Below are 16,417 nucleotides of genomic sequence, written 5' to 3' on the forward strand. Positions count from 1 at the left end.
GTGGGAGTGGCGGCCTTGCTGCAGCAGCTGTACTGTATAATCATATGTCCTCGTCAGTAGCAGGGCCGGATTAAAGGAGGGCTCAGGGGGGCGGTACCCCTGCCCCCCCCTCTATTTAGAGGCCCCCTGTGGTTGGCATGTTTTTTTTTTTAAGTTAAAGGTTTTGTGCATGGGAGTGTGGTAGTGCTGCAGCATCAACTATGTGCCAATGTGACCATGATTAATGGTGCTGAACATCGGGAGCCAAGGCACACTGTCTGCACAAGTCTACAGTGAATTACTGAGAGTTGACTCCCAGTAATGCAAAGTACCATGAGACTTTGCACAAGAGGTCAGAGGCTGAGAGACTTGTACTCAGCTCTGCTTGGTGGAGCTCATCACATGCTTCTCAGGCCCATGTCAGACAGCAGCAGCGGCCTCATCATGGGAGGGGTTTTAATCAGAGGCAGCACTGAGCCTTTCATTTGGTATATATATATATATATATATATATATATGTATATATATATATATATATATGTATGTTTATATTAATCCCCCACCCCCTTGAAGTTACCCATTGACCAAGTTTATACTGCCTTTACTCTGTGTTTTGACAGTGTAATATTCTCCCGTAGAGTTTGCGGCCAGTAATGACAAGTGAGAGGGGGGCCCCCCTGTCTAAAGTGACCCAGGCCCCCGAAGGCTTAATCCAGCCTTGTTCAGTAGCATATGTGTAGGTTTAGAAAGCACCATCCCTGATAACAAAGTTACTTTTCCTGATTTCTTTCCCCACGCGCCTCCTTGACTATTTCACACGGATATATGTATTTTTATGTGTCCATACAGAAAACAACCATCTAACATAACAAATGACATCAGCTCAGGCTTCACAGTGTCTGGATGGCAGCAGCTTGTTAATCCAACCTCCATCCTGGATCTCACAAAGTAAAACAAGGGAGGCTGGCAGTAGGATAGCACTGCCGGATTGAGGAAGCTGACGACTGACAAGCCTGTGGGAAGACAATGTATAAAGCTGCTCAATTTCTAGGTTGATGCTCAGCTACTTCATTGGAATCATTCCTGTCCTCAGCAAGAGGCTGATTTCAAAGCTCTGTGAGCAGGCACATAAAGTCTGCAGATATGAAGTTCAGCATCTTTGTAGCCTCTCTCCTGATTAACATGCATCTTGGCAGCACTTGGAATACTCGCTACGCCGTGGACTGTCCGGAACGCTGCGACAGCAATGAATGCAAAAACTCCATCAGGTGCAAGAGGACTGTGCTGGACGACTGCGGTTGCTGCAGGGTCTGCGCCGCAGCTGCTGGTGAAACGTGTTACCGGACTGTGTCTGGCATGGATGGAGTTAAATGTGGACCTGGGCTGAAATGTCAGTTTTTTACAGAAGAGGATGATTTTGGAGATGAATTTGGCATTTGCCGAGGTAATAAAAATACCTGTTCTGTACTTTTAGATTTTTTTACTTTTTTTCTGTAGATGTTGTAGCAATTCAATTGTTTATTATTTACTTTTTTTGACGTTTTTTTAACCACTTTCTTTAATCTTCATTAATAGTAATTGTATTGCTTCTTATTTCATTTTTTGCTGGTTATTCAATTTTTTTGCTATTTTAATTGCATTGCTGATTTTTTTTTCTAGTGATTTTATTGTTCCTTATATTCAGTGCATTGGTTATTTTATTTCCCTTTACATGTTAATGCCTGAATGAAAGCCATTGGAAGCACATCTCTTGTAGCTCAATCAGGTCCAGACCCATGTGAGATACTTTGGGTCTCAACGTGGGCAATTCAATTTGGAGTGAAGAACGATGGAACATGTCACCTGCATCATCGCTCGTTTTACAGAATATCGCTCCACCATAGGGTGTCCAGTAAAACGAGCGATGTCGGGCTACCGTTAGCATTGGCAACTTGAGCTGCCACACAATCGCCAACCAACATTACTCTGAATTGAATTGACCCTATAGTGTAAAATACATACAATGTGCCAAGTGTCTGAATAATATATGGAGAACGTTACACAATCATCCGATTAAGAATCAGCCTTAAAATGATTAGCTTGAAAAGTGACAAAATGTAGAGTGATAAACCACCAGCCAATCAGCTTGTAACTGCAATGTTACAGGCTGGATTTGAAAAATGACAAGTAGGAGCTGATTGGTTGGTGGTTTATCACTCTCCATGTTATCACTTTTCAAGGCTTAGTACATCTGGCCCTTATGCTTTGTGCAGACTTTCAAATATTTACAATTCTGTTTATTTGATATGCAAATAGTTTAGCAGTGACGTCTGTACAGTGTATTACTGTAGGAAGGGTAATATAGCTGTACACTTGTTTCACATCTGTGTAAGAGATTATTCTTAGATGATCTGAGCACAGGTCATAGGATGGAAATGAACGGCATCTCCAGGGACAAATACAACATGTTCTATCGGAGACACCATCAGTAATGAGCTAGTCCGACATGTTGTTTTCTTATACAGTTACCTCACATGAAGTAAAGTATTAGGAATTGATGTGTATATATGTATATATATATGCCTGATGAAGATTTTGTAATAAAATCGAAACGTTGCTGACACCTGCCTGATACTTTCTTTTGGATTTCCGTGTGCTGCTGTTGCTGCTGGTTTTGGCAGCGAGAGTGTAATATATATATATATATATATATATATATATATATATATATATATATATATATATATATATATATATATATATATATTAATGAAATAATTTTAGCTTAGAATAGAGAGAGAGAGAGAGAGAGCTAAAGGATAGATAGATAGATAACTATATATAACTAGCAGTGAGATAAATGGATAGATAAATAGTTATGTGATAGATAGATAGATAGATAGATAGATAGATAGATAGCTATATATAACGAGCGGTGAGATAGACAGATAGATAAATAGATCAGAGATAGATAAATGATAGATAGATAAATAGATAACTATATATAACTAGTGGTGAGATAAATGGATAGATAAATACTGTAGATCTGAGACAGATAAATGATAGATAGATAGATAGATAGATAGATAACTAGTGGTGAGATAGATAGATAGATGGATAGATAAATAAATCTGAGATAGATAAATGATAGATAGATAGATAGATAGATAACTAGTGGTGAGATAGATAGAAAGATAGATAAATAAATAGATATGAGACAGATAAATGATAGACAGATAGATAAATAGACAGATAGATTATAGATAGATAGATGATAGATAGATAAATAGATAGATAACTATATAACTAGTGGGGAGATAGATAGAAAGATAGATAAATAGATATGAGACAGATAAATGATTGATTGATAGATTGATAGATAGATAGATAGACAACTATATATAACTAGTGGTGAGATAGATGGATAGATAAATAGATGTGAGCCAGAATATAGATAGATAGATAGATAGATAGAATATTTTCATTGAATAAAGTATATGTTTTATACAAAGGTAGGTGACTGCTTTTAGGTTTCATCCTATCATGTCCGTATCAGGAATCACCGTGACACTCTCTTACGACACTGGGGAACAATGAATTGGGGGCAGTTGCCTAACGTGATGCTCTAAGAATTTGTGTCTTTTTAATTATTTCCATACTCCTGTCCTTCCCTACTCTTTCCCGCAAAACATCTTTAAATGACTCACATTGTTGATTCATGTTATAAATAAATCATATGTAGGTTAAGCACCAGCTCCCCTGACAGCCATATAATCACATTCTTTGCTTTTAGAATAATACAGCCTCTTATTCGTGAGCAGATGCTAAATTGTGTTTAATAACCTGGGACCTGTCTCTAAATTTGCTTCTTTATTGACAGTTTAGTACAAAGCATTATATAAGGAATTGGGAACTTCACAAAGATAGGATTTATGTGATATAATGTACATTGGTATACAGCAAGTAGCAGAGGTTCTGCTGCCAATCCCACTTTCTCCTAACACAATCAATCAGCTACTGTACATAGAATATTTGTTTAAGCAGATCCTGTAATAGTCAAATGGGATGTATCTTTCTTGTTGGCAATAGTGTTTCATTATATACTGTATATAGTTATTAACTGGATAATATTTACTCTTAAGGCCCCCTTAAGGTGCCCATACACTAGTAAGATTTATCTTCAGATCTGGCTGGTTGGAACAAAAACTTGGTATGGATGAGTGACAGTTTGTCAGTTTTCCAGCATTTCCATACAAATGGTCAACTGTCATTTGCTCTCATCCATAAGCATGTTTTTGTTCCAACCAGCCAGATCTGAAGATAAATCTGCATGTGTATGGCCACCTTAACACTTGTCCAACTTGTTGTCCAACAAGTTGGACCTGATTGACTTCAGATTTATCCTATGTGCAGGAGGATCAATCTCTTGGTTAGACCCAATGCGCACGGGATTGTGCACTGGGTCCTACACATCAGACACATCAGATTCAGTCAGACAGGCACATCAGATTTTGTCAGATAAATTGACCCAATCCATCTGAATTGGGTTAAATCTGACAAAATCTCACAAGTGTAAAGGCACCCTCAGTCTATATTAGCTTATTATATATGAGTTGGGCGCAGAACAAAAAAAAAAAGTAAGTAACTTTGCATCTGGAACCATGCAAGGGGTATATAGGAAAGGGTGCTAGACTGCATCCCTAAATGTACTCTGCTGAGATTTTTAGTGTGCAAACCCCGAAACATTGGCGACGAATTTGAGTCTGAATTGACCCCATATAATAATTAGAATTGTAGTAAATATTGCAATAAAGTTTGCACTTAAATAGGGGTTTTTAGAATAATTTTGGCCAAGGTTATGGGCTTACCCACAAAATCCATGTAACCGCATCATTGGGTAAGTCTCTAACATTGCAATGGTTCAAGTTTAGGGCATGGGACACCCCTAAGCCAGCCCAACAAAACCACCCCAATGCCCTATTATGAGGTTACCTGGACATGGTGGGTAACCCCATAACCAAGGCTGAGATTATGCCAACGCTATCTAACTGCAAAATGTAATACAATTTAAGTAATATTTGAATAGTGCACCTTCATTCTTTCTCTTTGAGTAATGCAAGAGGTACAAGCACAGTAAATTACTTTTGTATGCAGGACAAATACTGGCTGTTTTGGCATGTAGCTCAAAAATACTGGACAGCTACAGTGGCGGCTCCGGAGAAGGAGCTGCTGCACAGTTCAAAGTTCAAATAAGGGAGCCACACTCATTGCCCCAACTGCCATTCCAAACTGCCTCATTGGCAGTTGGTGTCTCTCCCCTATTTGAATTTTGAGCTGTGCTCTACACCGCAATTTAGATTTGAGTTTGGACATGCCCCTCGCACATTATATATCTGTCCCCGGCAGCAGTGCAAAGTTATTTGCTCTTTGTTTTCCATCACAGAATAAGCCCCATAGTGTATGGAACAAAGACATATACAGTATATCCACTATTACTGCTTCCGCTGATAGTTTTACATAACTCTTTGTGTTTCATTCTCTGTTGTAGAATGTCCATACGGGACCTATGGAATGGACTGCAGAGGGGTCTGTAATTGTCCGTCTGGAATATGTGACCGTGTTACCGGGAAATGTTTGAAATTTCAATTTTTCCAATTCACTGAAGCAAAGCCTGCCAACAAGCTAAGGCCTCATTCTAATCCTGGTAAGTGTGTTACAGAACAAGGGCACGCCGAGCGGGAAATTCATTTATTCTTAACATATTCTGCAGCATATTACAGAGAATATCTCACACCTGCCTATGTCCTTAGGTCGACACTATTACGGTCAACATACATTGGGTTGAGCACTTACGGTTGACAGGCCTTAGGTCAACAGGGTTACAAGATTGACACAAGCATTAGGTCAATATTGGGTAGGTCAACAGTAAAAAGGTCAACATGGTATTTCATGCCCTACTATCCACTAGGGTGTGGAGGGAGAATATAATAGTGTGCCCGAAGCATGGTGAGCACAACGAGCCATGCGGTGCGGTGTCCATGTCATCGACATTCAGGACAAAAAACATGAAAAACATATGTTGACCTTTTGACTGGCGACCTTCCCAATGTCGGCATAATCCTTGTGTTGACCTTTTGACCCTGTGGACCATTGGCATGTCGACCTTTTTCCTGTGTCGGCCTAAGGCCCGTCGACCTTCAGTGGTCAACCCAATGTATGTCAACCTTAATTTGGTGGACCCAATGACTCATACCCGAGAGAATCCCCAGTTACCCACGGAAGAGTTAGCAGATCTCCTGTGTCCTATATGCTTTTCCAGGATGGAGAGATTTTGGCCCTGCCCCTCAGGTAGACCTGCAAATCAGGGTGTTCCCCTGAGTTGGGGGTGGGGCCTAATGATGTGATCTCCTGTCCTCCAACTTCTGCTCCAGCGTCTCTTCTCTGGGCTTCTCCCGCAGAGGCGTCATGTAAAGTAGTTGAGAATGGAATATTTAGCCATTTACATCAGTGAAGATAAATTCATTACAATTCTACAAATTAATACATGGGGCCAAATGTAATAGGGTGTGAGAATAAGAAAGTGAGAGATTTTAGAGAGTTTTCCCATTGTTTTAAAGAAATCAATGGAGCAATGGAGGCCAAGTTTGGTACAAACCTGCGGTAATAACCAACAATCCCGAGGAACACCCTTACTTGTTTCTTAGAAAATGTGCTGTGGGGCTAGAGGAGGCCCAATATTTGGGGTATTTATTGTAGGGAAAGTTGTGATCAGACCCCAGGTAAACAAAGTTGAGGCAATACAGAGCTGGCCACAGCCCCTCACTATGGCCCTTATTCTGGTTGGTGCGGCCGGAGCCGCATATGCGGCTCCGACCGTGCAGGCGAATCCCCGCCTTCCATACGGATCGCCACGGCCGTCCGTACGCGGATATGTGGCGATCCGCATGAAATTGGACGGGGATACGCCTCCTCCATGGTGGGAGCAGCCCCTGCATTCGATGGTCGCCGAACATCGAATGCAGGGCCGCACGCTCCACCAGGTCCCGCAACACAAGACCACACGGACACTTGTCCGTGTGAAATCTTGTATGGGGGCGGGCAGCTGACATCCGGCGATGTCAGATGCCCGCCCCGTACCCACGCGTCACGGCCTCATTACCATGCATACGCCCCGCGTTTGCATGGGAACGCCCATGAAACGCGGGGCGTATGCATAGGGTAATGAGGATAAGTAGCCCCTCACGCCCCTCTACGCCCCCTGTGCGGCGTATAGAGAATCCTTGCGGCGAAATCGCCTGCACATGCGCAGAGTGACCTCTGCACATGCGCAGAAGATAAACATCGGCGGCCCGTACGCAAGCGGGAATATCCGCACCAACCAGAATAAGGGCCTATGAAACAAGTAAATGTGTTCCTGGGGATTGTTGGTTATTACCGCAGGTTTGTACCAAACTTTGCCTCCATTGCGGCACCGCCAATGGAACTCACAAAAGGGAAAAAATCCGTTATGGTCCAGTGGTCTGAGGAAGCAGAAAAGGCATTTCAGAGCCTTAAAAAAGCCTTGTGTAGTCAGCCAGAATTAATAGCACCAGACTTCTCTAAAGAGTTTGTTGTCCAGACAGATGCCTCCGATGTTGGTTTAGGGGCAGTAATGTCACAGGTGGTAAATGGAGAAGAGCACCCAGTAACTTTCTTGAGTAGAAAACTCACTTCTTGTGAAATAAATTACTCCATTGTGGAGAGGGAGTGTCTCGCCATAAAGTGGGCACTGGAGGCTCTAAGGTACTATCTACTGGGCAGAAGATTTCGCTTGGTGTCAGACCATGCTCCCTTGAGGTGGATGAGCCGAAACAAGGGTAATAATGCAAGGGTAACAAGGTGGTTCCTGGATTTACAAGATTATAATTTTGTTGTAGATTACCGATCAGGGAAACTACCTTTAAATGCCAAATCCTTGTCAAGAGTACACTGTTTGTCAGCTTCAAGTGCCCAGTCCCCTGGCCTTGGGCAGAGGGTGGGGGGGTGGGGGGTGGGGGGTGGGGAATGTAGGAAGTCAGCAGGAAAAGTGCTTGATGGCAGGTATGTGCCACTGAGACTGCTGATGTCATTGGTATAAATCCCACACAGGGCTGAAATGAGGGGTACCGTCTGGGTTTTGGTATGCTTGTGTTGGTTTGCTACTAGCCATTCCCATACTACACAGCAGGTAATCACCTCCTGAGCTGGGAGTTCAGGTGCAGTTCTGGAGTTGATAGGGGGAAGCTGCCTGTGAATAGTGTTGGGATTGTGTTTGCTGAAGAAAGCAAGCCAGAGAGAGAGAGGGCTGGGGCTGCTAGAGCCTGTCTGGGACCGGGTGTGGTATAACACACTGACAGTCGGGATTCCGACAGTCATTAGCCCGACATCGGAATCCCGACTGCACAGCGGGGGGACGGCAATGAAGCCCCTTGTGGGCTCGCTGTGCTCGCCACGCTGCGGGCACAGTGGCGAGCTGCACTCGCCACCTATTTTATTCTCCCTCTATGGGGGTTGTGGACCCCCTCAAGGGAGCAGTCGGGATTCTGACATCGGAGTAATGACTGTCGGAATCCCGACTGTTGGTGAGCCGTCCGGCACCCCTGGGACTTGCCAATACAGAGACAGGGTGAGTGCCTTGGTCTATGCCTGCCTGTTCTGAAGCTAAAAGAGCAGAGACTTTTTGTTCAAATTGAATGGAAATAAGTTTACCAACTGCTGCTGAAGAAAAGCCTGTTTTGTTTTGGCCTTAATGTGCTGCCTCCTGTAAATTTGCTTATTAATAAAATCCTGTTTTGCTGCAACCAATTTCATTTGGGCCTACCTGTCTTCGAGCCAAGATCTCAGTGTTTTGCAGCATTTCTTACCCGTTGTATGTAAGTTTTCTGTTCCTAGATCCAATATACTGTTTACGTTTGTTAGTTTATTTGTTTCATTTAAATTCGTTTTTTTTCTTGTTCACTAGATCTTGAAATGGCCTCAGGAGATGGGAACAGCGTCAAGCAAGAAGTAAAGGACAAAACGTCTCACTCACCTGGGATAAAATGGCTAAACCCACGCTGATGGCTTCTTTATAATGGTGTTTAAGAACTTCCATGTGGATTTCAGGCTGGAGATGTGTCACACAATGCAATGGAATATCACAAATGAACTGGATGTATTGCATATCAACTCCCAAATTGACACTGTTAATTTATAGCAATGGAGAAATGATTGGAGACTGTGGAATAATAATTACAAGCCAGATGTACACCTTTGTTCTTGGAAATCAACTTTTCGTTATGTAAATGTGTTGGTATATAAAATTTATTTTGGATAATTTTCAAGCTATTTTTAGTTGTGTAGAACAGCAGTGTCTTGCCCCCCCAAAAAAAAAAAAAAAAAAGTTTTATAAGCCAAAAATTATAATATAGAACAAAACAAGATCCAATATTACTTACCTGGCCCTTCCTTGGTTCTATCGATATGAAATGACAGGGAGAGGGGTTCTCTCCTGTGCAGTGCCACCCAATTCTGGAGGACTGCTGCTTTCCTATACAGGGTACTTGCACATTTTACCTTCTGGCACAGTACATAAGTGTCACTGTGCAGGGTTATCGCTAAGCCCCACAAGACACCTTGTCACCTTACATTATACTAAGATTACATTAAATGTAATATATTCCTTTTAAACCACCACTTGTGTCTTTAAAATACCTCCCAATTGCCCTGATTTTGGTGGGACAGTAAGTATTTTGGAAAATCAAATGAGGGCAGAATTTTGACCTAAAGTTGTCAGTTGTGGGCAAACTGGGGGAGGTTTGGGTGGATCAATTAGGGGTTTTTTAATCTTGTCTCAATTTTGAATGACTGAGGTGGGTAATCAATCCCAGGGTATTTCCCCTGCTGGAAATGCTATTCAATGCTGCTGTTTCCGACAACCTTGAAGGCAGATCTCGACAAAACAAATCCGACTTTATAACAAGTCGGATTTGTTTTGTTGGAAATGGCCTTGGATTGTCGAATTCACGTCCGTTTCTCGTCAATCCACTCGACAGGTGGGACATTGAATTCCACCAGTCAAGAAACTGTGGAGGCGGTCGAATGTTTCAACAGTAGGGACCCAAGATTGAATACCCCCCATAGCACCTCCTGCCTCCAACATCTGATGCTCTACGGTTCTTGCATGCATCTGCAGTACACTGTTAATAAGTGCCGTTTGCCCTAATATAAGAGCTCATTCTTCATATGTGGCTAGTTAGACAAAAGTGTTGGACACTACTGGTCTAGCTATCTGATATCATTGTTATGTATATTTAAATAAATGCTTTCTACATTAAGATTTAGCTATCTGCTAATTTCTTGTTTTCTGTAAACAGGTTAACTGTTATTCAATACATAATATAAACTTCTCCTGTAAAGGTGCAATCAAACATTTACATTAATATAAACAGCAGGACAAGATGTATGAGAGTCCACTCAAGTCAGAATTATAGCTCACTGGATGTCATATAGCTATTTTTTTTCTATGTATGATTTATGACGAGACAGATTTATGACGAGACAGACATGGTGTATGTCAAGAGGGATATGACGTATGACGAGACAGATTTCAAGCATAGCATGATACTGTAGATATGACATATGGCGAGATAGAAATGACATATGGTTAGACAGATATGATGTATGGCAAGAAGGATACAACACAACCAATGACAGAAAACCATAGTAAACAATTTACAATTGTAAAACGCAACGGAATATGCTGCGCTGTATAAGAAACTGTAAATAAATAAAATAAATGATAAAATACATATGAAGTTTGGTGTGACAGATATGATGTATGGATGGATATGACATATGACGAGACGGATATAAAGTATGTGGAGATGGATATGACGTATGGCGAGACAGATAGTACATATGGCAAGACGGATATGGCACATGACGAGATGGATATGACATACTGAAATCAATGAAATACTGTATGTCAGCTTTCTTGTGAGTATAACATATACTGAACATCACATGACAGACCCAGCCAATCACAGCTCTCCTATTTAAGCAGTGCTGCTGGGAAGGAAGAGGATGAGTTCAGTATGGTAGAACGGAGATGTGAAGGCAAGTGAGGGCTCCATGTCCATCCTCTTTCTTCCCAGTGTTTAAATAGTAGAGCTGTTATTGCTTGGGTCTATTATGTTTTTTTTCAGTATGTGTTATACTCACAAGAAGCTGATGTATTCATTGATTTCAGTAAGTTATATCTTGTCATACATCAGATCCATCTTGGCATACTGTACGGTATGTCATATCCTTCTCGGCATATGTAATATCAATCTCGGCATAAATCATATCCATCTCATCATACGTCATATCCATCTCATCATAGGTAATGTCCATCTTGTCATACGTTAAATTCATCTTTGCATATGTCATATCCATTTCATCATATCCATCTTGTCGCAAGTCATATCCATCTGGTTATATCCATCTCATCATACGTCATATCCATCGTGTCTACGTCATATCCATCTCGTCATATCTCATATTCATCTCGACACAAGGTTTTCATGTTTTTGGTGACTATGTCAACATTAGTCAACATGGACTTTCAATTAGTGTAATGCATCCCTACTCATGGCTAGCTTCGCTCACCATCCTTCTGCACTCGGTGCATTATTATACATGAAGTTAGAACGGTAAAAAGAAAAAAACTTGAAAAACTTGTTTCGACCTTTTCCTGGCATGTTGACCTTTTGATTGTGCCTACCTTTTGTCAATATAGACCTAAGGCATGTCAACCTTTTCATGTGTCGACCTATTGCCTGTTGACCAATAATGGACGACTTATTGACTGCTGACCTGGACACTGTCGACCCATCGACCGGATCCCGTCAATTTATACATAATCCGATTCACATTGAGACCACCACTGGAGGCATCTCTGCACTGACGTTCTCTAGAGAGACTCAACCATCAGACACACATTGGTTGAACATTGATCTTCTGAGTAACCCTCTGGCCAAGCAGACTGGCCAGCGGAACTTAGACAACTGGGCATTTTTATTGCATACATGATCGCTATAGCAGGCAGTTTTGCTTTCCTGAAATGGTTGCAACATGCCTGCTTTTGATTAGCCACCCCTCCATAACCACCCACAAACGGTTATTAGAGAGACCCAGAGGTCATATACAGATGGAGCACCTCTCTGCTAGCACCAGCACTCGCCAGAATGCCCCCTCTGGCGATCGGCGGACAGCAGCGGGGACCGGCAGAAGCTTACGGCAGCTGGCGATCCGACCGCCAGACCTCCGCTGAATGACGGCGGCTCCATCTGTATAAAAAACAATGCATGTACAAATTGTCCTGTAACCAGGGCCACTGAAAGGTGTGGGGGGTGGGAAGTTTACTAGTTACATGGGCCTGATGGATGGGCCTCCTCCCCTCTACATCTTACCTGGCATCTGTAGCTGTTCTTGTCTGAGTGTGGCCATGGAGGCTGCTGCCTTTTTCAAAGAAGGCATGGCAACGCCTTCCATAATTAGGCCACACCACCCAAAAAGTACTTGGGCCCCACCAGACTCTCTGTGGCCTCGACTATAACCCAAAGCTACCTCCATTCAGAGAAATATCCACAGAATTTTTTTTAACTCAAATAATAATTGGAATTTATTATGCTTGCTATATCAGCTTTCCTGCATAGAATGTCTCCAGATAAAAAAAATTCTTAGCAGCAGAAACTTTTTTATAGGCATCATAAAGAAATAAGAAACCTCATCAGAAACACATCTAACATATCTGCCTACTTTTCAATGGTTTCATTTAAGGCTCAACAAACTGCAACTCAATCCGGAGGATCCCTTTCTGAAATATGTGTGTAATAAGTAACCCATAGGCGGGTATTGAATTCTTTTAGGTCGAATTTATATTCAATTAAAGTGACGATTGAGTGACTGTTGAAAAATTTGACATGGTCGAAAAACATGTGGATCAGCTAATTACTCACAGATCCACGTGTTATTGTCAAATTTGCACCTGTGTTTGACTATTTTTTTTAGGTTTTTTTTGTTTCGCCAATGCAATTGAAATTTGGGAAAAATGGGAATTTGCATCATGGAAAAGTCCTTTTTTTTCAAGCTAGCCATAAAAACGGACTAAATTGAATACCCCCTATAGGCTACTATAGTCTAAAAAAGCTCCTCGGAGTCGTCCTACACCAGAAACTAGCGAGTGTGGTGTGACATCATTGCGTGGTGCGGGCTTACTGTGTGGGCTCCCAGCATTCATGCTGCTGGCTGCACTGCCTGTGAACATCCCCGGGCAGCAGGACGATCCGGCTGGGCCTGGGGACTATGCATGTGCGGCGGGATGCGGTGGACCCAAGGCCCGCTGCTGTGAGGTGGTGGATGACAGTTGACCCCATAGCACCATCCCTGATAGTGACAGAGCACTAATGTATATACAGTATACCAGTGGTGTAACTACATAGGGGCCAGCTGCTATGGGGCCCAAGCTGTTTCCAGGGCCCTGCAGATACACCTGCAACCATTCAATGTCAAAGGTGAGAGCATCCACGTCCACAGCTCCCTCCCCCTAGCCCCCGCATACCGCAACCATGGAGGATGTGGCGCCCCCCTCAACCCACTGAGGCAAAGTTCTCCACAGTCCCCAGCCTGTCCAGCTATTGCACGTCACTGCTGCAATTCACAGGTATTTAGGTGGCGCGCCTAATGCTACAAAGTGCTACTCTCTCAAGAGACCTGTGGCTGTGCTACCTGTAATAAGGTAGTGCTAGCTCCCCCTCTTTCTCTGTCTCCCTATCTCTTTCCCCCTCTGTCTGTCTCCTTATCCCTCTCCCCCAATGCCTGTCTCCCTATCTTTCTCCCCCTCTGTCTGTCTTCCTATCTCTCTCCCCCTCTGTCTGTCTCCCTATCTCTCTCCCACTCTGTCTGTCTCCCTATCTCTCTCCCCCTCTGTCTGTCTCCCTATCTCTCTCCCCCTCTGTCTGTCTCCCTATCTCTCTCCCGCTCTGTCTGTCTCCCTATCTCTCTCCCGCTCTGTCTGTCTCCCTATCTCTCTCCCCCTCTGTCTGTCTCCCTATCTCTCTCCCGCTCTGTCTGTCTGTCTCCCTATCTCTGTCCCCCTCTGTCTGTCTTCCTATCCCTCTCCCCCTCTGTCTGTCTCCCTATCTCTCTCCCACTCTGTCTGTCTCCCTATCTCTCTCCCACTCTGTCTGTCTCCCTATCTCTCTCCCTCTCTGTCTGTCTCCCTATCTCTGTCCCCCTCTGTCTGTCTTCCTATCCCTCTCCCCCTCTGTCTGTCTCCCTATCTCTCTCCCGCTCTGTCTGTCTCCCTATCTCTCTCCCGCTCTGTCTGTCTCCCTATCTCTCTCCCCCTCTGTCTGTCTCCATATCTCTCTCCCGCTCTGTCTGTCTCCCTATCTCTCTCCCCCTCTGTCTGTCTCCCTATCTCTGTCCCCCTCTGTCTGTCTTCCTATCCCTCCCCCCAATGCCTGTCTCCCTACTCTCTCTATCTTTCTCTTGGGGGTATTCAATTCAGTTCAGAGTTTCCTATTCACTTGCACCCATTTTCAGATAGTTTTAGTCATGTTCAGTTGCAGTTTAACCAAAATTTCTGTGAAAACACGTTTGTTTTCCTACCCAGTTTGTTTTACCACTGTTGTTTCAAATTGTAAAGCACAATGGAATCTGCTGCGCTATATAAGAAACTGTAACTAAATAAATAATGGATTGATGAGTCACTGATGATCCACATGTTTTTCAACTGTGATAGATTATTCGACATTTAAAAAATCTGAACTTTGAATAGTTTGAATGTAAATTCAATTTAAAAAGGCCCCAAAAGTTGGCTCCCTCTGTTCCCCCCCCCCTTTCTCTCTCTGGCTCCCCCTCTCTCTGCCCCCACTCTCTCTCTCTCTCTCCCTCTCTCTCTCTCTCTATCTACAGGAAGGGAGGGCCAGGGGCAGGCAGGGGGCGGCAGTGGTGGAATGCCCAGCTTTTTATGGGCCTTTCCATAAAAATGCTTGGAGTTAGTCGATACGCCGGACTGGGCATCAAACTCCGGAGCTTCTAGAGTCTGGTTTAGGGGGTGTCCCATCCAGGCGGGGGGTTGTCCTGTCCGGGGGTCCCTGTGAGCAGCCCCAGCAATGCAACCCCCTCGCACCAGACACTACAAGCTCCAGACTTACATATATTGATGAATGGAGCCTGTCCAGTTCAATGTTCTGGAGTCCTGCCCGGTCCGGTTTTTACCCATACCCGCACTAGCGAACAGGTCTGAATCAGGCGCCATATGTATATTCTGTACATATACACACACCATATTGCCATACCTACCAACTGTGTTGCTTCCCGTTTTTGGGGGGCGTTCCCACGTCCTGCCCAGGATTGGCAGTGTCCCGCAGTGGGGGAGGTCGGGCAGCAGTTGGGAGTCGCCCCTTTCACCCGTGAATAGAAGCTGTGGTCTCACGGGACCATCACGAGTATAGGCCTTTCCACTAGGCCACGCCCACAAAATGTCTGGCATGAGCATCCCTCCTCCTACTTCCAGGGCCGCCAAGTGGAATCCTGGGTCCCGGTATAACAACTTCCTGGGGCCCCCACAGACGGAGCTCCCCGCACACTCTGCACACCCGTTGTTACGCCACTGCTTCCAAGGAGGATACAGAGACAAAAATTGACACCGTAATGCCTATTACAAATGTCACACACCCATTAAATATTATACCACATGCCACAATGGGGTGCCGGACGGGGTTAGATTACCGATCAGGGAAACTACCTTTAAATGCCAAATCCTTGTCAAGAGTACACTGTTTGTCAGCTTCAAGTGCCCAGTCCCCTGGCCTTGGGCAGAGGGTGGGGGGGGTGGGGGGTGGGGGGTGGGGAATGTAGGAAGTCAGCAGGAAAAGTGCTTGATGGCAGGTATGTGCCACTGAGACTGCTGATGTCATTGGTATAAATCCCACACAGGGCTGAAATGAGGGGTACCGTCTGGGTTTTGGTATGCTTGTGTTGGTTTGCTACTAGCCATTCCCATACTACACAGCAGGTAATCACCTCCTGAGCTGGGAGTTCAGGTGCAGTTCTGGAGTTGATAGGGGGAAGCTGCCTGTGAATAGTGTTGGGATTGTGTTTGCTGAAGAAAGCAAGCCAGAGAGAGAGAGGGCTGGGGCTGCGAGAGCCTGTCTGGGACCGGGTGTGGTATAACACACTGACAGTCGGGATTCCGACAGTCATTAGCCCGACATCGGAATCCCGACTGCACAGCGGGGGGACGGCAATGAAGCCCCTTGTGGGCTCGCTGTGCTCGCCACGCTGCGGGCACAGTGGCGAGCTGCACTCGCCACCTATTTTATTCTCCCTCTATGGGGGTTGTGGACCCCCACAAGGGAGCAGTCGGGATTCTGACATCGGAGTAATGACTGTCGGAATCCCGACTGTT

The 16,417-nt window shown here is 44.1% G+C and overlaps 1 protein-coding gene across 1 annotated transcript; it reads left to right on the plus strand.

Moving 5' to 3' along the window:
• Positions 1-838: 838 nt before the first annotated feature.
• On the plus strand, positions 839-10,292 carry ESM1 (endothelial cell specific molecule 1). The gene is made up of 3 exons (XM_083153704.1): positions 839-1,423; positions 5,507-5,662; positions 8,939-10,292. The coding sequence occupies exons 1-3, from the start codon at positions 1,123-1,125 to the stop codon at positions 9,034-9,036; spliced, it is 555 nt and encodes a 184-aa protein (XP_083009830.1). The 5' UTR covers positions 839-1,122; the 3' UTR covers positions 9,037-10,292.
• The last annotated feature ends 6,125 nt before the right edge of the window (positions 10,293-16,417 follow it).

Source organism: Crinia signifera, chromosome 1 (assembly GCF_055691185.1).
Source record: "Crinia signifera chromosome 1, ASM5569118v1, whole genome shotgun sequence".
In the NCBI taxonomy this organism is placed as follows: Eukaryota; Metazoa; Chordata; class Amphibia; order Anura; family Myobatrachidae; genus Crinia; species Crinia signifera.

Excerpts from the sequence above, each read along its gene's own strand:
- ESM1 (XM_083153704.1), top strand. The coding sequence starts at position 1,123 with ATGAAGTTCAGCATCTTTGTAGCCTCTCTCCTGATTAACATGCATCTT. Across the intron at positions 1,424-5,506 it reads TGAATTTGGCATTTGCCGAG|AATGTCCATACGGGACCTAT; the intron begins GTAATAAAAATA and ends TCTCTGTTGTAG. Across the intron at positions 5,663-8,938 it reads AAGGCCTCATTCTAATCCTG|ATCTTGAAATGGCCTCAGGA; the intron begins GTAAGTGTGTTA and ends CTTGTTCACTAG.